This window comes from Chaetura pelagica, unplaced genomic scaffold (genome assembly GCF_000747805.2).
Source record: "Chaetura pelagica isolate M959 unplaced genomic scaffold, ChaPel_1.0 scaffold31, whole genome shotgun sequence".
NCBI classification, from domain to species: domain Eukaryota; kingdom Metazoa; phylum Chordata; class Aves; order Apodiformes; family Apodidae; genus Chaetura; species Chaetura pelagica.
Window position 1 is genome coordinate 1,014,865 of NW_009952481.1, and position 24,059 is coordinate 1,038,923.

Sequence of the window (24,059 nt, forward strand, 5' to 3'; positions counted from 1 at the left end):
ATTTAGTCTTTATGCTCTTTGCTGAAGAATTTGTAAAAGCAAATGTATTTTCTCTTGGTGTACTTGCACAGAGGGGCAGTACATGCAGAACAGGTGATGGTTTAAAAGGCTGTTGTAACACTGAAGGGTCTGTGTTTATGGACATACGCAATTTGGAAATGTTAGTGTGTCCTTCAGGTAACTGCATATTTTCTGCATCTCCTGTTAGGTAGGTATGCAATTTTCTGATACCTGGGTTTTGTGCAACTCCTAAGGGAGCAGTCCCCTTTAGAATCATAGATCCATAGAATAGTTTGGGTTAGAAGGGACCTTAAAGATCATCTAGTTCCAACCCTCCTGCAAGGTCAGGGCCACTTGCCGCTAGACCAGGTTGGTCAAAGTCCTATCCAACGTGCCCTTGAACACTTCCAGGGGTGGGGCTGCCACAGCTTCCCTGAACAACCTGTTTTAGTATCTTACCACCCTCATAGTGAAGAATTTCTTTGTAATGTCTAATTTAAATCTCCCCTCTTCCAGTTTTAATTTGTTAGCCCTTGTCCTCTTGCTACAAGCCCTCTTACTACAAAGTCCCTCCCCAGCTTTCCTGTAGCCTCTTCGGGTACTGGAAGTCCACCATGAGGTCTCCCCAGAGTTTTCTCTTTTCCAGGCTGAACAGCCCCAACTCTAAGCTTGTCTTCATAGGAGAGGTGCACCAGCCCTTCGATCAGTTTGAAGCAGCTGATAATAAGTAGTAATAAAGTTGTGGGTTGTACTGATCCCAGTTACTATTATGGTTTTAATTCTTTGGAGTTTTGACTGCCTATCATGGTCTGACTTAAACCAGAACACTACCTTTTTATGTTCTAATTTCCACTCCCAGGGTTGCCTTTCTGTAAGAGTAAGTTTAATGTTGGGAGATGATGGAAAATCCAGGTACATGCTTCTCCAATATCCTATAGTTCCTCTTAACTGTTGTAACTCCTTCCTTGATTGGGGCATTTACAGTTCTGCTTTTCTTAAGCTTATCTGGAAAAATCACTGCACTGCCTACTCCTCACCAAGTAACTAAATTTTTTTTTCCTTCTTTACTTGGTCCCTGACGTTTTCCTGTTAGAATCTCGATTTCTGTTTTATTTAGTGCTTGCCATACTGCTGGTGCTACTTCCCTCACCTTGTCAGAGGAAGTTCCTCCAACAAGAATATAATCTATATATATTGCTACAGTTTCACATCCTGGGGAAGTGATACTGTAAAAGTTCAGCAGCATTGTAGGTATCTGTTAAAGGTAAACTGTAATCCCTCCCAAGTGAAAGCAAACTTACCTTTATCCTTCTCCCTCAAGGGGACCATAAGGAATGTATCTTTTACACCTAGCACTGCTATCCGTGGGTGGCAAGCTTTTGCAATGTAGTTTGCAGTTTGTGACAGCAGCTGTTAGCGGGGCTGTATTAGCATTCAGGCATGATAATCGTGACACGCCACCTCCTGTCCGGTTTCAGAACTGGCCAGGCCAGGAGAGTTATACAGGATTGGCCTCTGGAGATAAGTTGTTGTTTCTTCAAATCAGCTGTGACTTCAGAAATTCCATTTTGTGCCACAACAGAAATCAGGTATTGCTTGCAGTATGTTACTGATTTTTGAATCAGGGAGTGAAGAGCTGCATGAAGTGATGATGTCATTGGCATCACTGAGACCTAGTGGGATGTTTCCTAAGACTGGAACATCAGAATGGAGGGTTATAAACTGTTTAGGAAGGACAGACAGGAAAGACATGATAGGAGTGTTGCCCTCTACGTCAAAGAGCAGTTGGAGCTCATGGAACTCCCCCTGGGGACGGATGAGGAGCCAACAGAGAGTTTATGGGTTAAGATTAAGGAGAAGAAAGGCCAAGGTGACATCACGGTGGGGGTTTGTTGCAGGTTGCCTGAGCAGGAGGATAATATAGACGAGGCACTGTACAGACAGATGGGAGCAGCTTCACATTCACAAGCCATGATCCTCATGGGAGACTTCAACCACCCTGACGTCTGTTGGAAGAACAACTCTGCTAAATGCAAACAATCCAGGAGGTTCTTAGAGTGCAAAAATGATAACTTCCTTTTCCAAGTAATCGAGGAACCTTGTCCCGACCAAAAAGTAAAAGCTGGTGAGGGATGTTAAGCTGAAGGGCAGCCTAGGTTGTAGTGACCATGAAATGGTGGAGTTCAAGGTCCTTAGGACAGCAAGCACAGCTCACAGCAAGCTTACTACTCTTGACTTCAGGTGGGCAGATTTCAGCCTCTTCAGGGATCTGCTCAAGAGAGTGTCTTCGGATAACATCCTGGAGGGTAGAGGGGCCCATGAAAGCTGGCTGATATTTAAGGATGACCTTCTCCAGGCCCAAGTGTTTCATCCCAAATAAGAGGAAGTCAAGTAGAAACTCCAAGAGGGCAGCATGAATGAGTAAGCAGCTCCTAGAAAATCTCAAGCTTCAGAAGGAAGCATATGGGGGATGGAAGCTAGGGCAGTTATCCTGGCAGGATTACAGAGAGGTGGTCTGAGCAGCTAGGGATCGGGTCAGGAGAGCCAAATCCCTGCAAGAATTAAATCTTGCCAGAGATGTTAAGAACAATAAGAAAAGCTTCTTTAGGTATGCTGGGGAGAAAAGGACATCCAAGGAGAGCGTAGGCCCTCTCCTGAAGGAAACGGCCAAGTGCATCAGTCTTCTCTGGCAAGTGCTCCAGCCTTAACACAAAGGCTGTAACAGGTGAAAGCAGGGTCTGAGAGTGAGATAATGAATTACCCCCCACTGTATGAGTAGAGCAGGTTTGTGACCATCTAAAGAAACTGAAGGTGCATAAATGTATGGGACCTGATGGGGTTCACCCACAAATCCCGAGGGAGCTGGCAGATGCGGTTGCTGAGCCTCTGTCCATCATATTTGAGAGATCATGGCAGTCTGGTGAGGTTCCTGCTAATTGGAAAAAGAGAACATAGCCCCTCTGTTTAAAAAGGGGAAAATGGAAGACCCAGGGAACTACAGGCCAGTCAGTCTCACCTCTGTGGCTGGCAAGATCATGGAGCAGATCCTACTGAAATTTCTGCTAAAGCACATGGAAGATAAGGAAGTGATTGGTGACAGCCAACATGGCTTCACTAAGGGCAAGTCATGCCTGACCAATCTGGTGGCCTTCTACAACGAGGCTACAGAGATGGTGGATGATGGCAGAGCAACTGACATCATCTGCCTGGATTTGTGCAAGGCATTTGACACTGTCCCACTTGACGTCCTGGTCTCCAAACTGACAAGACATGGACCGGACAGATGGACCACTTGGTGGATAAGACATTGGCTGGATGGCCACACCCAGAATGCTGTGGTCAATGTTCCCCAGGGGTCAGTACTGGGACCATTGCTGTTCAACATCTTTGTTGGAGACATGGACAGTGGCACTGAGTGCACGCTCAACAAGTTTGCTGATGACACCAAGCTGTGTGGAAGTAGACACTCTGGAGGGAAGGGATGCCATCCCAAGGACCTTGACAGGCTTGAGAGGTGGGCTCATGCAAACTAAATTCTAAACTGCATGAAGTTCAACAAGGCCAAGTGCAAGGCTCTGCACTTCAGTTGGGGAAATCCCACGTGCAAATACAGGTTGGATGGAGAATGGATCTAAGAGAGTGATTCTGCCCCTTTACTCTGCTTTGCTGAGACCCCACCTGGAGCACTGTGTATGGTTCTGGAGCTCTCAGCACAGGAAAAGCATGGAGTTCTTTGAAAGGATCTGAAGAAGGGCCATGAAGGTGATCAGAGAGCTGGAGCACCTCTGCTATGAAGACAGGCTTAGGAGAGTTGGGGCTGTTGAGCCTGGAGAAGAGAAGACTCCAGGGAGACCTTATAGTGGCCGTTCAGTACTTCAAAGGAGCATATAGAAAAGCTGGGGAGGGGCTTTTCATCAGAGAAGATAATGATAGGGCAAGGGGTAATGGTTTTAAACAGAGAGAGGAGATGTAGGTTAGATATTAGGAAGAAATTCTCCACTATAAAGGTGGTGAGGAACTGGAATGGGTTGCCCGGGGAGGTTATTAATGCCCCCTCCCTGGAGGTGATTAAGGCCAGGTTGGATGGTTTTGTGCAACCTGCTCTAGTGGTAGGGTTCCCTGCTTATGACAGGGTGTTTGGAACTTGATGATCTTTAAGGTCCCTTCCAACCGTAATGATTCTGTGATTCGAAGTACACACACTGTAGCCTGCCGATTTTTGCCAGGGCTGGGATTTATTGATGTCTGAGCTAAGGGACCATACAATGTCATTTTGCAGGCACCAGGTTGATTTGTTTACAACATGGAAACCTAAAATATTTTCATTATGATTTTTAACTGCAAAGCAGGTAGTTGACCTGTGCTTCTTTCCTGGGAGCCGTAAATTGACCTTGGCAGTTTGACACACAACACTCACTCCATTCACACTTGTAATCTGAACTCTTTATTTTTCACATCCTCTTGATTACAAGAACAGCATATGCAGCACAGCACTTTTCGGTCAGTTTTCTTGTGGGGTTTTTTGTGGGTTTTTTGTGGTTTTGTTGGGGTTTTTTTGTTCAAATAGACTGTGTTATAAGAGATGGTAAAATGGTGAAATACAACTTCGTCATACAAAAATTGGAATATGAATGATCAGCCATAGTCTGCATCTTCAGACTATCATCTCATTTCGATGCTGCTTAGTGCTCAAAAATACAAGATTACAATGTTCAGATACAGGTTTGTGTATTACTATGGTGATTTACAACATCTCTGCTCAGCAGCATGTGTCACAACTGCAACAAATCTGTCCTTTTGTTTCTTCAGAGATTTCTCTTAAAATTGGCAGAAATGGTTGAATATTGAGTCATCCATGTTTAAAAAGAGGAATATAACAACGTATGTTGTTTTTACTGATACTTGCGTATGCTGCAAAGTTTAGGTATTTTTCAGTTTTCTGAAGAGATGGATGTTTACAAATATTTGTGAAGTTTTTTGACACTTTTATGTAGTTCTAAGAGATTGAGGTATTTTTTTAATCTATATTGTTCCTTAGTTTCCAAAAATATTTGCAGAACTAGCTATGTTTTGAAAAGAAAAGCAATTTAATGTCTAATTACTTGAGAAGTTATTTTAGTTCATTAGATTTGGGAGACAGGTAACAGAAATATTGGTAGTAAAAAGTCTCGTAGAAATTATCAGCTGAAATTGTATTTCTGATTTTAGATTTTTTAGTACTTTTATACATATGACATAAAGATATCTGATTCTGTGTGGTTTTGCACGTTACCACTTTAAAAACCCCTAATGAAAACAATACAAATAAGGCTCTGAAATTTGTAATTGTCTTAAGTTACTTTCAGTTCTATTTCAGATTGATTAGTTAGATCAAATATTCAAAATGGAATGTGTAATTATTGCTCTTATCTTAGGAAAAAGGTATTTTTGTTGTCATGCCTTTGTGAAGGACTTGTGAAAAGTGGTATATATTTCAAATGTTGATCCTAAAGAGGTGGACAAAAATATTGTAATTAGTTATTCTAACTGGTCTTCTACTGTTGTGGTTTTTTAGGCAAACACAATTCTTCCTCATTCTCACAGCCATCACCTGCATTGCTTACCAACGCTAATGAATATGGCAGCATCTTTTGACATCATGAAAGAGAAAAGACTGTAAGAATTCTTTATTATACTTAAAAGCAAAAATACTTACTTCTCCTTTTGTCCTTACAATTGAGTGAAACCTGACATTGAAAGTCTTCTGGTGCCTGAAATGAATGCTCTTTTTATTTAAAAGCAAGCAAACATATGCATATAGAAATGGTCTGTCACATTTAGAGGGCAGTAGTTTTCAGTGGTAGTTTTCAGTTCCAGAGGTGTTTACAGTAACAATTGAGAAATTTGGAAAGAAAGTCTTGACAGTAGGTTTCAGACCCTTTTTGCATATATTGCAAGATTTTTACACAGAATATTTTATAAAATAACTGTAAGGCAGTGTTTGACCAAGCAGTGTCTGAGAAATGTTCTGTTTAATCTTTCTGTTATTTCGCACTTACTATTTGGCATTTTGATAAAATTAAGCTTTCATAACTAAAAAAGCCTGCACCATTGTTTTTTCTTCTGTTTTTGTTTATAGCTAAATAGTGAGTCATCATTAGTGTGAGCAGGAACAGAAAATGTAATACTGTCATCAAGTTTGGTTTAGATATTTTTTTAAAAATAACTTTTTCTTCCAAAGAAAATGGTTATGATAGCAATTGTAATAATGTTAAAATGTTCTGAGGCTTTTGGTCAAAGTTTGCACTAGTATTTTTTCCATTCCCTTAATTTCCATGTAAGTATAAAGATGTTCGAACAGAAATTTTGGATTATGTGCAGCATTCTCAATGACATGTAGTTAAACAGTACTAGTGATCTGTTTGAAACTTGTACCAATCAACTTAGATATATTTAGGTGTCTGACTGAAAAAAGATGTTTATAGAAGCTTTATATTTCTCTTTAAAGTAGAAGTAGTTGAACGTTGAGATTTACAAAAACAATGAGCTCTTTTATTTTACCTATATTTTTAGAATTTGTATGTACATGTACTAATCTTGTAATTCAACCTCTGCAGTTCTCTGTTATACCATCTCCTGAGCACTTCATGCAATTTAAACCTCCAGAGGAAAGAATATGAATAATTTGATATATCTATGTGTCTTTAAAACGTTCCTGTATCTCAGTGTTCTTACTTCCATATCTCTGTAGAAGAGCATTAAAATTGATTGTGTTGTTGTTTTTTTTTCTAATAGTAAATGATAGGAAATGTTTTCATTAATTACTTTTGCCATTCCTGATCTGCCTAGTCCAATCATTATTTTGATAAATACATTTTAACTTCATCTTTTGTCTTGCATGTAATTGTCAGTGATATATTACTGAATCTTTCTGAGCTGCTACTCTGAAAAGATAAATGCTGCTTGTACAATGCTTCCAAGAAACACAGTGCTCTTCTGCTTTTTAGTTTTGAAGATTTCTTCTATGTCAGTAGAAGATTTTGATGCATGACAACACAGTTTTTCTTCAAAAAAGGCGTATCTGAAACTCCGTCACAGGGTATTTCACTATGTCATAGCTGTGGGAGGAAAGATGAAGTGTAGAAGAGATACGTTTGTGGATTTCTTTCAGTGTTCGCATGTGTGTATGTAACTGATAGAATCATGAGAAGTCCCATTTCTGTTGGAAGAAAGTTATTTTTTAGGAGTAGCATTCTTAATTTTGGGATGTTGGTTCTGGTCAACACTGTATTGTTTCGTACTCTGAATAACTGTAAACCCCATTAGGGTTAAATATACACAATTTATACGTGACCAAATCAACAGGTATTTGTTTGAAGATAATATAAAATAAAAATGCTCTCCTACCCTATGAGAATTTTTGTTTATGGAAAAGAAGGGTAGACTTTCCTTCTCATTTTTAGTTTTTCTTATTATATTTACTCAGCAGGCTGGGTTTTTTCTGCTACCATTATTTTTAATTAACTATTTCAGCCCTCGTCAAACGTAGTTTCTATTACTTCCTGCCTTTTCCTGTAAAACTTCTTACATGCACTTGCCTGAACTGTTTACATAAAAAGAGCAGGAAGCATAGTACTGAAACTCGTTCCACCCTCTGGGTAAAGAAGAAAAAGAGGGTTTACAGAAAATACTTTGTTAGTTAAAGCTGAAGCTGGCCCCCTCAACTCTCACCTTCACGGCAGAATGTCTGTCTATGGTGCCATCTCACAATATTTTGTCAGCTTTACGGTATCTTCTGTGAACTATGATAGACACCACTAATGGCAGAGTAGAATAAAAGGTAACAGGCTTATTTTTCACTGCTAGAAAGTCTGAAAGATAAGATTCTTTATAATTTCAACACAAAACAGGGGCCTGTGGAAGTAAGAGAACTTGTATCATGGAAATATTTTTTCTTCAGAATTGTCAGACAACTCTTTCTTTTGCTATGTTTATTTACTTAGGATATAGCAGTAGCAGGCTTTGGTTGGATAACAGTTGACAAGTACTGATTATAGTATTTTTTTCTATTAGACGAGCAAGTGCCGCACTCAACTGCTTAAAACGTTTTCATGAGATGAAGAAAAGGGGACCTAAACCTTACAGCCTCCATTTAGATCATATTATTCAGAAAGCGATCTCAACCCACCAAAAACGGGATCAGTACCGCGTGCAGAAAGACATCTTTATTTTGAAGGTATTCCCATGAATTATTTTTCAAAATTGAATTTCTGTTTTGGAGACCTGGAATCTCACCCCATAAGCTCAACTCTCTCTAATTCAAAGCCATTTATGTAATTACTTCATAGTAATTTTTTGCATTTCATTTGTTTTCTAGGTACTTGTGCATTTCTAGAAACTGAGGAGTGAAATTACGATAATTTTTAATGCTTTTTTAGGGTAAACTGTAATATCTTACCATAAGATTATTGAAGCAGTACTGAAACCATGCAGTTTACTTTCAAATCAAATTACTTTGGAGCATAGCCTATATGATGTATGCGCAAACAGTTGGTACATTATGTGACAAGATTGAAAAAAATTATGCAGAGAATCTTATTCTAGTTTTTTGTCTGTTACAGGATACAGAAGAAGCACTTGTAATGAATCTTCGAGACAGCCAGGTTCTTAATCACAAAGAGAACCTCGACTGGAATTGGAATTTAATAGGGACCATACTGAAGGTGAGCTTAAAAAGGGCATGATACTATTTTTGTGAAACTGTTCAGAAACTGTTCCATTTCACACGTAAGCTTTGACTTCGTAATATAAATTCCATGCTGCAGTCCATAGTCTGTTTTATTTCAGAAAATGAGAATCTCATGGGTGTAATCAGCGCTGATATACTCTCTGTGTATACAACCCTTGAACAAGATGCAAAAATACTCTCCCGTTAAATTCAGAAATTTCTTAATAAGCATGTATTAATCTTTATGTAACTGTTTGTATAGAAATAGACTTTCTGGAATTTGCTATAAATGACTTTTAAATTGCTAATACTTACACTTTAGTCCAAACTACTATGTGATACTACCTCATTCAGTTTCGTAGCGAATTTTTTCTTATATAATGTGAGGTGAAGGTTAAGGCTGCAGCTGGGTCATAGATCAAAACTCAGATGCTTAGATTGAGCCTCATGCTAAAACTTTAGTGGTATGCAATCTTGGTGTATGTTTTGAACTAATAAAAACCTGCCCATAGCATCAAGTTAATTACAAAATAATTTGTTTTTGAAAAATAAATATCTCTGACAGGGAGAGACAATACTTTTTTTGGTTAAGGAAACTTCCTGAGTTCTCAGTATAGGCCACAAAAGAAAACAGTTCCTGTCATTCTGTGCATCAAAGCCATCCTTCTGTTGTTACCCCTAATGAAGGTTTTCTTACTGTCTTACTACTGTGTTATTATGAAGATCATGAAAGTACAAAAAGGGATTAATGGTAATAATCATAATAAAAACCACTTTTATTTATTTCTTTTAAAGAAACTAAATATTTTTGTGCCTTTTTTCAGGGACTGGTAAACTTGAGAGAGCAAGACTCTGTCTGGTATAAAGACCTGAATATGTATATGAAAGTAGCTTTGCTCCACCAAATATCACTGTTTACAGGCCTTTTACTGCAATTAGTAGATGTACTAGATTACTGGATGTGTAAGATTATTAATCATAGATAATTTTACTGTTGTTTTGGTATAAAGATATTATTATATTATTATATATTATTGAGAAATTGTTTTTCAGAATCTCTCTGTTAATTAGTTTGTGTCATACTTTGACAATGAAGCTTTGTGTAGTTGACCACTAGGGTGTTCTGGTTTTCTACCTGAAATTTATGTCAAACTGTCAGTTTCCTCATTGCTTCAGACCTCCCCATCAGTATGTTTTCCAAACAGTGGCTAATGTCTCAAAATCAAGGACTTCTGTCTTTCAGAATAAGTAATACATGTTTTCTGTTAAAAGTCTAACCATTTCCTTTCCTGTTAAGCTGCACAGTAGCAGCATAAACTATCTTAATATTATCAGAGTGGTCTTTCTTCAGTCCTGGAACGAGTAGGATTGGACTTCCCTGTCTCCTTTGGCTACTCAACTCCCTCGTATCTCTGTCAAAGCCTTTCAGCTGTGGAGCATCAGCTTTTTAACAACCTAGCTACTTGCATTTCATGTGGTCCCTTACTGCCTTTCTAAGTTGCTCAGCTTGCTTCTAAAAGACCAGCAGAAGTGCCAGTGTTTAGGATGGAGGAATTGTGTGCTTGTCATTGACAGTAGAGCTTCATACTTTGTGGTGCTGTGGGTTCAATGTTACTAGTGTAGTCCGTTTTATGATCACTAACTAGTGCACTGTATGGTTTAACACTAGTATACCAGTTTGGAATGTTGAAGTGTGTCACTTAGGTAAAGAAAAATGTTTGATGCACTTCTTCTTATCCTTTTTAAGAAGATAGTAGTAGCAGCCAAAATAAATCTAAGACCACAGAGACAACAGATGGCTGTAAAACCAGAGGAAAACTTAATAGGAAGAAAGGATGTGAGCAGAGGAGGCTATTACAACTTCATGTGATCCTTTTTTAAACATTTTACAAAGTATCAACAGAGGCATTTAAATACCATTTTAATAACCAGTATTTAAGCGAGATATAACAAAATAATGATTATTTTAAAAACAAATCTGAATAATAGTTAAAACAACAACAACAAATTACTTCCCTGTTGTGCATAGCAACATATTGTTTTGTTGTTCGCGGAAAAGGAATTAAGCAAAATTGTCTATTTTTCATTAGCATGTTTGCTGTTTTCATTACAATTGTGGATTTGTACACATAGCATGTGCCTGACATTCCCTGTCCTTGTGTAGAACAAAATTGAACAGTTCTTGGAGCAAGAAGTGTGGGCTTTTCAATAAAATAAGGCTTTTTTATAGATAATATAAGATGCAAGAAAACTTACACTTGTAATGATTAGGTAAATACAACTATAATAGAAATAAGTAAATTTTAGTAACTAATTAAGGATTGATGTACAAGTTTCATGTAATGCTATATTTGCTGTTTTTCTAGTGGCCAAATGTAAATCTAAGGAACTATAAAGATGAACAATTGCACAGGTATGTAAAAGTTATGTAGAATTTCTTTAAAGAAAGTAATTTGGGAAAACTGTTTTTTAATATTGCAATAAACTATTCCTTGGATATGTCACGTTGCTAAAACTAATCTGTAGATGAGCAGAAAAAAATTGTAAATTTAGATAAATAGGTTCAAATATTTGCTTTAAAGTAAACAAGTCTTTAAGCTTCAGTGGTTTCTTTTCTATACACAGATACTTCATATGTTTATTGCCTTAACAAGAATCATACCAGCTTTGAAAACACCCTATATAATTTTAAATCTTGGAAGTATTACCTGTTAGATATTTCATACTTTAGGGTTTGATGTCTTCACTTGACAAATTTTGACAGACTAGGTCTGCAGTTGTACAGTTTAATAGTAGCAAGGGGAGCATGTGTGATACAGGAAAAAAACAAAAGCCAGTACAGTTCTGGTTCCTTTAATGTCTCCTGGCATTAGGACATTCTTATTGGTTTTGTCTATGTGGTAACAGTAATTAGTTCTGGATGTCCCTATTAACGTGTTTTAGAAATTGATTTGATTAAACTATTTTGAAGCATAGTTCTGTATTTGTAGGCATAGAAAGCCACTTCTATGTGAATTTGAGGAAAAAAACCTAAACCTAACATATATCCTGAAAGGCTCACGCTGCTCCATTTTAAATTTTTGCTAAGTAATCAACCTACTTTTATATAGCAATCCCAGCATAAGTCGTATCCCCATTGTAATCATAGCCATAATTTAAGTTTGCATTTGTATTTTTTTCTGTTTTTTTTGTTTATTTTTCTCTGCCAAACATGAACTGTTAATCTCTACCTGGCTGTGACACCCACACCCACCCTTCTATTTCCCTACCTGGGACAGTGTTCCAGTGCCTCGGTTTTGTGCTACACTCAAGCATTGTTCAGTGCCTAAGAAACTTAAACTCCAAATAATAAGAAAATCTAGGATTAAGCTGGTGTAAAACTTCTGCAGTTTCTTGATTCTTCCCTCGGGATTGTGGTTTAGATGGTTTAATGTCTTTAAAATGCTGTTGCTCTTGTTTAATTATAACCCTAAATCTCCCTAGTTTGACTGCTGATCATAAATTTTCAGCCACATCCGTTTTGAAGTGTACAGTACATGTATTTGTCCTTCCATAAGTAGGTGAATTTTTTTTTTTGTAATGTTACTGTTCTTGTGATGATCTTACAGTTGTAAAGTGGAATTCCAGATATTTTTTACATAGATTACTTAATTTCATAGATACAGTTAATTCAGTGTGTGCCTTCACGTATACACGTATACACATGCATACACAGACACTGAAGTGTGCTCATGTATATTTATTGCTAATAATCCAGAAAAAAATAAATTTCGTTTGACAAAATTTAAATTTCCTTTATAATAGGTCCTGTGTTTGGAGTTGAGGATAATGGCTTACTCTCACTTTTTTAACTAAAGCTGCAGTGCTTTACTTAAGGTTTCTTAATGCTTATTTACCTTCTTATTTACCTTCAGACGGAACGTTTTGTTCCTTTAAAGCACAAATGTGTGTATATTTTTTTACTAAGAATTAGCCGTGGGAAGCTCTTTCCTGAAAACTTATTCCTGCAATGCAAAACTCAAGCTGTATTGCTTGCTATTTGCAATCACTGTGTTATGCTTCAAAAATGCTTAAATGAGGTGAATGAAAATACTGTTACTGAATAAATACAGCCTTTTCCTTGTAGAACACAAAAAAGTGTTTTTCACAGTAGTATGAACTACTGTAGCTGCCAAAAACTCATGTCACAGGTTCTTGTTTAGCTCTTTGTAAGTCTAGATAGTATAGTCTTTGAAACTCACCACTGGATAAATTACAGCAGAATATATTATGACAATGAGAAGGAAGCTGTGGCTTGTAAAAGCGTAGAGTACCTTTGCTTGCTTTAGGTCATGGCATGGAAAGCCATTTATAGAACAAAAGTACAGCTGCATCTCTGAAATTGTGTCTGGATAGACTCATTACTGCTACCTGCTACTCTTCTAATAACTTTTGAAAATGTGTTGCCAGTAAGCTAATTTAGTGATAACATTTTTTTTACTAGCGTAATTTTATACATTGAGACTGTCCTTGTCATACTGAAAAATAGCAAATTCTTTTTTTACTTTCCATAGGTTTGTAAGGAGATTGCTATATTTTTACAAGCCTAGCAGTAAACTGTATGCTAACCTGGATCTCGACTATGCCAAGGCAAAGCAGCTCACTGTAGTGGGTTGTCAGTTTACTGAATTTCTTCTTGAATCAGAAGAGGTGAGAAATTTTCTGCTACAAGACTAGACGTAAAATGAGTAGTGCTGCTGTATGCCACTTACACAAAAATACCTTAATTTTTGTAAGGTATTCTGTAGAATCTTGAGTGTTAAATCTAAAATGATCAGTGTAATAAAGAAATGTAACTTAAAATGTTGAATTGTCCAGATGAAGCATGGAGGAGGACAAGTAAATACATCTTTATTAAATGCAACTTAAGTTTTGGGTTTGTTTTTTTTTAAATTTTCTATGTATATTCTTTCTCTATCTCCTTTCTTTTTGTGTGCTAAGACTTTTATGCTTCAGGCTAGAGGAAAGTATCATAGATCAGTTGCTTTCCTGGAAATATTAGAATTGGTCCTGATTGGTCTCCAAGCTGAACTTTTATTCACCATGTTTTTTTTTCTTTCATCTGAAGTGTTTGTCAACCAGCATTTCTGTTTTGTGGCTTTATTGTGTGGTTATTTTTGTGGTTTATTGGCTTTGTACGTTTAAAGAAATTTTTAATGACAGATTTCAGTAAAGAAGAGAGATTCAGTTCTCTTACTAGTCAATGCTATTACTCTTTGTTTTGTTAGGATGGACAAGGTTACCTGGAGGAATTGGTTAAAGATATTGTACATTGGCTCAACGCTTCATCAGGAATGAAACCTGAACGTAGTCTTCAAAATAATGGATTACTAAATACACTTAGCCAGCACTACTTTCTGTTTTTTGGTACTCTCTCTTGTCACCCTCATGGAGTGAAAATGCTTGAAAAATGTAATGTGTTTCAGTGGTGAGTGTGTTTGTTCTGTTTGAATTGTGCTTATGGTTGTAATAGTTATGAAAATTTTAAACTGAGTGAGAACCATGGTCTGTGAAGCTTAAACTTTCAAGTTCCGAGTTCTTTCGTTTCTCATTATTGAACAGATAAAGGTGATGGTGTCATAAAATTTCATGTTAGGAAGGATGATAAGTTTTAAAATTCCATATTGGAATCATAACTGAATAGACAGGGCTCGGGGGAGGGACTTGGGGAGGTGTGACAGAAGAACAACAATGACAACAACAAAACCAAATCAAACCACACAAAAATCTGGGGAAGCAGGGAGAAAAGCCCCATCCAAACCAAAAAACACATAAGCCATCAAAAACTGGAAAACTGTTAGGTATCATGTTGTTTGTGAACTGTGATGATACATGTTGTACCTAAACTTCAGTGCAATACATTTGAATGTACTCATGAAGTTGAAAATTTTGTGAGGGTAGAATAAACTTACCTTCCTTTGGGAGTAAATTGGCTAGTGGCTAATACCTGTTTATTTTAAATATAGTAAACTTTAAGTAACAATTCAGTTGTTTTGATATACTCTTTTTATTGTTTTAATTGATTCTTTGAATGCAAGTTTTTTGCTGTCTTCAGAAAACTGTTCACAATAAAATCTACACAGTTAAAATGACTGACCGTATGGCAAGCTTAAACACAGAATGTTTTACAATGAGGAATTATTTACAGAGCTTTATGAAAATTGATTTTTCTACTCATAACCAGTAATTATAGGGTGCAGACAAAATTATTAAGGAGCCATTATAAAAAATCATGGTATAGGTTTTTTTTTCCTCAGAGTTTAGTGGATTATTTGGTCCCCATTTGACTCTTAATAGCTATACAGTTTAAAGTTAGTCTACTTGATATGAGAACTTTCTTTATATTCTGCTTTATAGAAATGGAAGTCTAATTCAAATTACTTAAGCTGAAACTATTGTTTGAATAAATAAATGGGTTTGAGTGCATTCAAATACTAATTTTTTTTCTTCTCCCTCCTCCTCCACCCCCAGTCTTCTTAATCTTTGTTCTTTGAAGAACCAGGATCACTTGTTAAAGTTGACTGTTTCTAGTTTGGATTACAGCAGAGATGGGTTAGCAAGAGTCATCCTTTCTAAAATCCTGACAGCAGCTGCTGATGTAAGTTCTGTTCAATTTATGTTCCATTTCTATTTGCCACTATACATTTATTTTGTTGTTCAAGGTGTATGGTTTTATTTTTAAGTTAATCCTGTCTAGGTCAGTGGACATCCTAAATCATTAAGGCGTTTGAACACAGATGTGTACTTCTAGCAGTAATAAGCATGTAATCTTCCAGTGGTGTATTACTGTTTTGAGGTTACTGTTGAAATTGAGTAGAAGTTATAGCTGCTGGAACAAGGTTGTAGTTTAGAAATAGGCATTAGGATTTGAACTTCTGAATCCAAGAATGAGTGGAAGTAAAACACAGACTTACATAGACTTTGGCAAAGAAGATCTTGAACTTTTGAGAAAAGGTGTAACTTAGTAGACAAGCAAGCACTGATGTTAGGAAATGACAACAGGCTGAAATCTAACTATGGCAGAACCTTAATTACTTCAGAGAGAAGTATTCCTCTGCCATCTGGACAAGGCAGAGTATATTTTAGAGTCAATACAAGAGAGAATAAGGTAGATGATAGCTGGAAATATTTTGTATTTTGGAAGAGGAGAGGGAAAGAAAGAATTTGAGGATATTTCTCTGAGACTGTCAAAGTGGCAGTGATTCTTACAGGTAAAGAGCGAAGTAATGGAGATACTTGGGGCTGAAGGAATGACTTATTGAAAGAAGCAGGTGAAGCTGCCTACTGAATGATTTTAAAGTAATCTTTCAATGAAGTGATGACTCTGATATCCTTTCTCTAAAGTTGTTTGGTGCCTAATCTTAGCAAGAAAATGGAAATTAATGTTGGCTCATAAATCAAACCCTATTCTGGGCTGCATCAAAAGAAACATGACCGGAGAGGGTTGAGGGAGGTGATACTCCTGCTCTACTCAACTCTTGTGAGACTCCATCTGGAGTACTGTGTCCAGTTCTGGAGTCCTCAGCACAAGAAGCACATGGAGCTGTTGGAGCGAATCCAGAGGGTCAAGAAGGGGATCAGAGGACTGGAGCACCTCTGCAATGAAGACAGGCTGAGAGAGTTGGGGTTGTTCAGTCTGGAGAAGAGAAGGCTCCAGGGAGACTTTAGAGCAAGGAGAAACAGTTTTAATCTGAAAGAGCATAGATTTAGATGAGATATTAGGAGGAGATTTTTCCTGTGAGGAAAGGAGGTACTGGCATGGGTTGCCCAGAGAAGCTGTTGATGCCCTGCCCTAGAAGTGTTCAGGGCTAGGTTGGACAGGGGCTTTGAACAACCTGGTCTAGTGAAAGGTGAACCAGCTCATGCATAGGGGTTGGAACTAAATGATGTTTAAGGTCCCTTCCAGCCCAAACCATTCTGTGATTCTAAGCTGTGAGCACCCATGTCCATGTCTTTATTAGGCTTCTAAGCCCCTGCTATAAGACTGATAGTTAAAAGCAATTTAGGCAGTGGTGCTTCATTTAACTGTTTCTATTAAGAATTTGTGTCTGTGGTACTGCTCTCTCAACCATCTCCCAACTATTTTTACCTCATTAAAAGGGCCATACATGGGGGAAGAGCACTCCAGTGTTTCATTTTTATCCAAATGCAGCTAGTTAACAACTATAAAAAAGTCCAAGCATGCAACACAATCTCCTCAACGAAGTATACAGTCACACTAATAATTTGAGGCATTTTATTATGAATTAGTATTTGTAGTTTAGATTTTGGGAAGGATTCTTGATTCAGATATCAAAGGTATGAAGACTTGAATTCTGTTTTAAGAAAGATACTTCGAAATGTTTTCAGGCATCCAGTTACACTAGAAGCTTTGTGTATGTAGGGATGGGTTGATCTTCCAAATGTTTTGTGAAGACCTACTTTCCTGCTTTTTTTAATCTTAGCAGGGGTAAAAAAACCCACCAAACCCAAGCAGAATGTACAACTCTGGTACAGGAATCACGAGCTCTCAGGAGACTGGCTCTGAAGTGGGGTGCAGATACTGTCTGAACATACTATCCCAAGCATATGCAAAGCCAGAAAACGGGTAGAACTACTTCTGCTCTTAGTGATAAGTAAAGATACAGTTTATACCTATTTGTAATCCAGTTTAATGAACAATAGGTAGTAAACACTTCTTGTACTTCAAACATGGATAGCCCAGGCATCACTCTGCAGCACCTTAGAAATTAAGAAAGCTTGTAGAACCCCCAGGTTTGCCTGTTTCACTTCTAGTCAGTTTGACATTGTGAAAAGGAGTAGAGATGATGACCTGGTTGCTCTATCTAGCTGTTGCTAGACCGTGACAGATGACAAAGTTGAACCCTTTGGAGAAAGCCAAGAGACGTTCTATAGGCTCAGAAACTTAAGAACTCCAATTTTGAAGCCAAAACCTAAATAATTAAAGTTAGATCTTTCTTGCCAGATACACTTATACCTTTTTTAAGGTTTCAGCCTATGTTAGTAGCCTATGGCTACTGAATTCTAATGCTTCAGTTTCCCAGTCTCACACTGATGCCTGAATCTAGCAGTATTGTCTAGGGAAGCAGCAGAAATTAAGTTACTGTCTGGTTTTGACAGTCTCCTGAAACATAAAAGAATATAAAGTATTGGAATATATCTTCTTAACTGCCAAGAAATGACTTACTCTGTAAGTGAAAGTGTAACCTTATTCATGTGGGCACAAAATGGGTCAGTTATCCTTAATATCAGAGTTGGGTGTGCATGCAGGTATAGTAGGTCTCTCACCATAGTGATCTACAGCCAAGTTCATAGCTGAGATGTGTTGTGACTTAAATTATAAGTTCAGTGTTGGAGTACACTCGTTTTTGTACACTGCAATGCCACGATAACCCCTTTAATGCTTTAGTTTTGTTGGGCTTTTTTAATAAATAATTTATACCAGCACATTTAAGAAATATAAAAAATTAAACCTTGTCTGTTCACCACAAATGGTAAATGAATCTTGTACTATCTAGATACTAAAACAGAAAGAAGATGTACTGTTTGAACCTCATTAATAGAGCATGACTTCTTTTGTGAAACACATTGAACCCTGAGAGATGGATAAAACTATGTCAGGATGTTCTGTTTCCTGAATTAGTTGACCTTGAAATTCCTACATTTCCTAGGAAAGTATTTCTTCTAAAAGAGGAAAATTACAAAAAAGAATGGACTGTCTCAGCCGGCAGAAAGGAGTTTTTGAAGAGAAAACACTTATGTTGACCTGTCAAAGAATGCTTTGGCAGTGCTTGCTGTACACAATATCACCAACATCATCTCTTGGAAAAAGTATTTGTCTTCAGTACTTCTAATGTTTATGCTCTAAATAGAAGATCAAAGTGTAAAAAACTAATTAAAGGGATCAAATATTTTTATTATTCTGGTATTAACTGTATCCATAGTGATATAAATAGTATTTTGAATAACTGCAATTGGTGAAACTACATCACTTCCAGAAATGAAAACAGTCATGTGAGGTGGAAGTATTTTTCAATTTCAAGAGGGTAACATACCTGAAAGAATACTGAACGGACAAGATCATTTACAACGACAGTTTTGTTGACTGGAATTACCTCTGTTTAGGTGTTAGAGGAAAGTACCTGCCATTTTCTGGGGTTTATGGTCCAGAATTCTGAAACAGCAGCATTGTCAACAGCAAAAGAAAATTTACTCCTTTGTATTTAGCAAGCATGACAGGAAGAAAATGAAACTTGGCACATGTTGTAGCACTTCTGTGTCCCATAAGGAGACTGTATTTTTTAATACTACCAGAACTGACATTGTGTCATCTTGGACAAGTGAATCCTGAGATGATAAATTAAAATTAAGTTCAGTTCAAATAACACACTTAAAAGCCCTTCCACATTCCCTTTTTAAGGACTTTGATGAAGACCTTATAGGATGAGGGGAGCCTGTGTTCTAAGCCTCTAAATGGGTTTGTATTAATTCATAATCCAGAAGACAAACTATGATTTTGATTCTGTATGCTGCCTATAGCTTCTAAATTGGGTTTTAAAGTATTAAAATGAATGGAACTGGACACAGTTTCTGAAAAGCTCTGTTTGTGAGGGAGAAAGACAGTCTCCAGTAAGGCTTCTTCTCTTCAGAAGTGTTAATTCCCCGAGACATTTGTTATTGAAATATCCTACCTGTTTATTTCAAATGCTGAAAATGTTATTTTTCTTGGGTTAACTGAAGTTACAGCCTCATACATCTTTTAAAGATTCCCAGAGTTGAGAAGCAGATTTGTTAGCCATTTGCTAGTAAAAATTTCTGAAGCAGGAAAAAGCTTAGCATTAAGAGGAGAGAGTAGCATTTTGAGGGTAACTATATACAACAAGAACATTGTCAGAACAATATCTTTGCATCTTAGTGAAGCAGAAGCACAGCTTAACCTAGTTCCAGATGTGCTTTGGTCATTCATGCTAAACCAAATTACTACCTCTGCTGCCTTTCTGCCAGTTCATGGTAGAAACATCAGAGTAACCAGTGTCCTCAAGTGCTGCTACATTCATGTATGGCTAAGGGGTAGACTTAACCCTATGTCTACTGACATCTGTGTTGAGCTGTATATAATAAGCTGAGCATAGTGACCTCTGCCTAGCTCATTCACTTCTAAGAGTCTCAAAGTGCTTTAATAGTAAAAGTAAGAATCTTCTGGCAGATCTAGTACTGGCTTTTATCTATATTTTTTGTATAGATCATGCATAAGGGAGAGAGAAGAATGTCTTTTTCCTCAGTTGTCATGGAATGTGAAAACATTCCAGGATTTTGCTTCATCTGGAAAAAACAATGCTGGGCTTTGCCCCTCTGTTCTGGGAAATGAATGCAGGTGGTCTGGCTGCACAAAGTTTCTGGCCAAGGTTGAAGACTTCAGAACTGTTGGAAGTGCATGTAATGTTTTGCAGTCTCAGATCTGAGGTTTGAACATCTTGGTCTGCTGTGTCATTCCTTGTTGTAAAGACTCTTTTCCAGACAGACTTGAACTACATGACACTGAAATCTAGTTTCATATTATTGTGTTATTCTGTAAGCATAACATCTAGATCAAGTGATCATTTTGGCATAATAGCTTTTGTTCTCATCTTTGATAAATATGCTTCTAGTTGTCTATTCCACATACAAGGCATACCACTCATGGGCTGCAAGCCATTTCAAAATGGTTGTGCAGGCTAGGTTAGGTTGTGAATTACTGTTCCACAGTCTTCCTTGGCATGTGTGTTATGTCATTCCGGCCTCCCCACCCCCCAAAAAAAAAAAAAAGCTTCTGTATATTGAATAAGTAGAAATGTTCATGATATTTGAAGTAGAAATAATGGGAAAAGGTTTTTCAAATGTACTGTGCACATTCATGTTTCCTACTCTGATTTTCTTTTCAAATTTCTGGTGGAAAGAGAACAATCTAGAAGATACTTTTAACCTAGATAGTGCTGTCCAATTGAGATTGAGTCACCTATCTTGGAGTACAGATAGTCATGTACATCCCAACATAAGTAATTCATATTTTAATGTGTAGGAAATTTACTTGGTTATAGCTATCATAGCAATAAAAGTGTAGGGACTGAAGACTTGAAGAAGGATTTGGGCACCTGATTTTGGCTTTTCCAGCTATGTTTTTCTAAGCATAGCTGATGTTTTCCAAGCTGGTGAAAGGTCTGGAAAATAAGTCCTATGAGGAGAGGCTGAGGGAACTGAGATTGTTTAGTTTGAAGTAGAGGAGGCTGAGGAAAGACTAATTACTCTATAGAACTACCTAAAAGGAGGTTGTAGGGAAGTGGGAGTTGGCCTTTTCTCTCAAGTAACTAATGTCAGGTCAAGAGGAAATGGCCTGAAACTGCACCAGGGAGGTTTAGACTGGATATTAGAAAGAATTTATTTACCCAAAGAGTGGTTGGGCAGTGGAACAAGCTGCCCAGGGAGGTGATGAAGTCAATCAGACATGATTGAAGCACTGAAAGGGTAGATTAAGTTATGGTTGGTAGATTTAGATTATGCTTGAACTTGATCATCTTCAAGGTCTTTTCCAACCAGATGATTGTGATTCTGTGACTTTTCCTAATAAGCGTACATTGCCACAGTTGATCTGTGCTTACTCCAGAATGCTGCTATTCTTACAGATTAAGACTGTTTGATTCTATGTTGTGTGCATATTTTCTAATAGAAAATGGTGTTATCAGTTATCAGTTTATGCTGTTTATTCAGCAAGTTTTGAGCAGCGGTACAGGAACTGACAAGGTACTTACTACCTCATTCTGATGTTTTGGAGAAATCTGTAGTAGTAAATTAGGTGTTGCAAATTGTCTTATTACAGAAAATAACATTTTTTTCTATTTGAAACATTTTCTGAGGAATTTTGAAGATCAGATATTTGGGAAACAAAAATCTATTAACATTTATTAAAATAAATCCCGCAGAGGTTCTGGTATTTGCTAGTTAAAATTTGTTTGCAAAGTATTGCATACCTGAAATACATGCAATTGCACTGGCCATTTACAAGGTATTTTTGCTGTGAATTCTGAGGATTTTGTGTGGTTCTATCCTGGTGCATGACTAATTGATAAAAGCTTTCCAAAGAGACTTGCAGTGACCAGATTCCTTCTCAGACTCGAATTTCCCATTTGATAAGATGGAAATAGCTCTCTAATAGACTGTAATTTTAATGCATAAGGTGTACATCACAGCTACTTGCTGTAAAATACTGTGATTGAAATGTATGGTAAATCATTAATGACATTAGCTATTTTTCTTCCATTCAAAAAAGTGTTTTCCTTACTTTTGCAGAGCTGCAGGTTGTATGCAACAAAACACTTACGAGTATTGCTAAGAGCAAATGTAGAGTTCTTCAGCAACTGGGGGATCGAGTTACTAGTGACCCAGTTACATGATAAAAATAAAACTATTTCTTCTGAGGCACTTGATATTCTGGATGAGGCATGTGAAGACAAGGTGAGCATCCTTTTGCTTTTCCACCTGTTTTTGGTATTCTGTAAGCTGTTCCCTACCCCCTTCTCCAGCAGCAAAGTAAAAGTATTCCAAAAGCTACTGATATTTTCTGTTCTTGATTGTCATTGATGGACTTTATAGTAGTTCACAGACCAAACCCGTTGCAGAAAATACTGCAGTACTAAAGAGAGAAAGTGGACACTTCTTGTTTATGCCTACTTTTGTGTATGAATTCAGACTAATTCAGCTATTTTGATCATTACACTTTTTGTAAAGTAATGACAGAGGGTACCTAAAGTGGATAGTATTAGTATGAGCTTAGTGCTGTTTGATACTTTATTTTGTGAAAAACCTGCTGCTTCAATGCTGGCATATTGTGGTAATTTTAGTTTTCAGAATTGCAGAGTGCTCAGATACTCTGTATGCATTTTTAATTGTTTTAGGCCAATCTTCATGCCCTTATCCAAATGAAACCAGCTCTTTCTCATCTTGGAGACAAGGGTTTGCTTCTACTCTTAAGGTAAATATGCTGTTTGCCTTTATACTTTGGAAAGAAGTATTGGGGTTTTTTTCAAATGAAGTTATTTGTTTCAAGAGCAATACTAACTGTCTGATGTTACTTTACAGATTTCTGTCCATCCCAAAGGGGTTTTCATATCTAAATGAAAGAGGTTATGTAACAAAACAAATGGAAAAGTGGCAAAAGGTAATGCCAAGAATAAAAGATGTACTTGATATTAGGAGGAGGAAGGGTGTGAATATGCAGGTTTCAAAGGTGAAAGATTCTTAAAAATATTCCTTGTTCATATATGTGTCTTGCTAATGCCAGTAAAAATACTGCCTCAGTGACTTAGGAATTGCTGAAAAGGTTTGACAGTGCCATAGCTCCTCCAAATGCATGTGTTTGATTTACCTAGGCCTTTTATATAATTTTGATATTTCAGCAAATATTTCAGGAATCACTTTCTGAAGTTGTTGTGTAAGATCTTAGCTTAGAGAAGTGAATAAAGGAGTACTACTTTTCAAGATGCCTGTTACCTCTGGTTTTTGCTAATTAAAGTTAAATCTAGAGCTCGTGAAGATAGAATTAGCTTATGCTGCTAGGAAGTAAATAGGAACACAAGACCATTAATAAAAATGCAGCATTGTCATCACTAGAATAAAAGTCTTCATATGTTATTTTGTTTTCGTTATTTATTGTAAGTGCTTCACCTCATTCATATTGGCAGTTTTTTTAACTGACTTTTAAACTGTCAGTTCTCTAGGAATACTTAAATATGCAGTGGTATGTTGAGGTTGTTCAGGTTCAAGTCAAGTGTTAAATATTTCCTTCTTAATATTTAAATAAATTTACTGGTGTGATTTTGAAGTAATTTTTGTAAGCCCCACCTTCATATCCTAAAGAAATTCAGCCTTAAGGAGCACTTCATTTAATCCATCTTTATGAAATACCAAACTATAAAAACATAAACCACTATAAAAACATAAATAAATAAATGTATTGTGTTAACCTTTTTCCTATTTTTAGGAATATAACTTAAAGTATGTTGAATTGATTGAAGAACAACTTAATGAAGCACTTACAACATACCGCAAACCTGTTGATGGTGATAACTACGTTCGTCGGAGCAACCAAAGGTAAATTTGGGACAATGTGTCTCTGGCCATAAGCTGTTGAGACTGATTGAGAGAGCTTTAAACTACAATTGATGGGAGAAGGTGGTATTAACAGGATTGCAGTAGGTGAGCCAAGGATTGGCTGGCATGGCGTTGCCTGAAGCTGACAATGCCAGTGGGAATATGTACACTGCTCTTGGGAGCACAGGGA

At 37.0% G+C, this 24,059-nt stretch overlaps 1 protein-coding gene across 1 annotated transcript in view; it reads left to right on the top strand.

Moving 5' to 3' along the window:
• RICTOR (RPTOR independent companion of MTOR, complex 2) overlaps positions 1-24,059 on the top strand; it is a 76,173-nt gene that overhangs the window by 32,964 nt on the left and 19,150 nt on the right. The window contains exons 14-24 of the mRNA XM_010008715.1: positions 5,555-5,655; positions 8,053-8,215; positions 8,601-8,702; positions 11,074-11,120; positions 13,261-13,396; positions 13,975-14,174; positions 15,218-15,344; positions 22,070-22,234; positions 22,675-22,751; positions 22,859-22,937; positions 23,760-23,869. Of these exons, the coding sequence (XP_010007017.1) occupies positions 5,555-5,655; positions 8,053-8,215; positions 8,601-8,702; positions 11,074-11,120; positions 13,261-13,396; positions 13,975-14,174; positions 15,218-15,344; positions 22,070-22,234; positions 22,675-22,751; positions 22,859-22,937; positions 23,760-23,869 (1,307 nt within the window). The remainder of the gene's footprint in view (positions 1-5,554; positions 5,656-8,052; positions 8,216-8,600; positions 8,703-11,073; positions 11,121-13,260; positions 13,397-13,974; positions 14,175-15,217; positions 15,345-22,069; positions 22,235-22,674; positions 22,752-22,858; positions 22,938-23,759; positions 23,870-24,059) is intronic.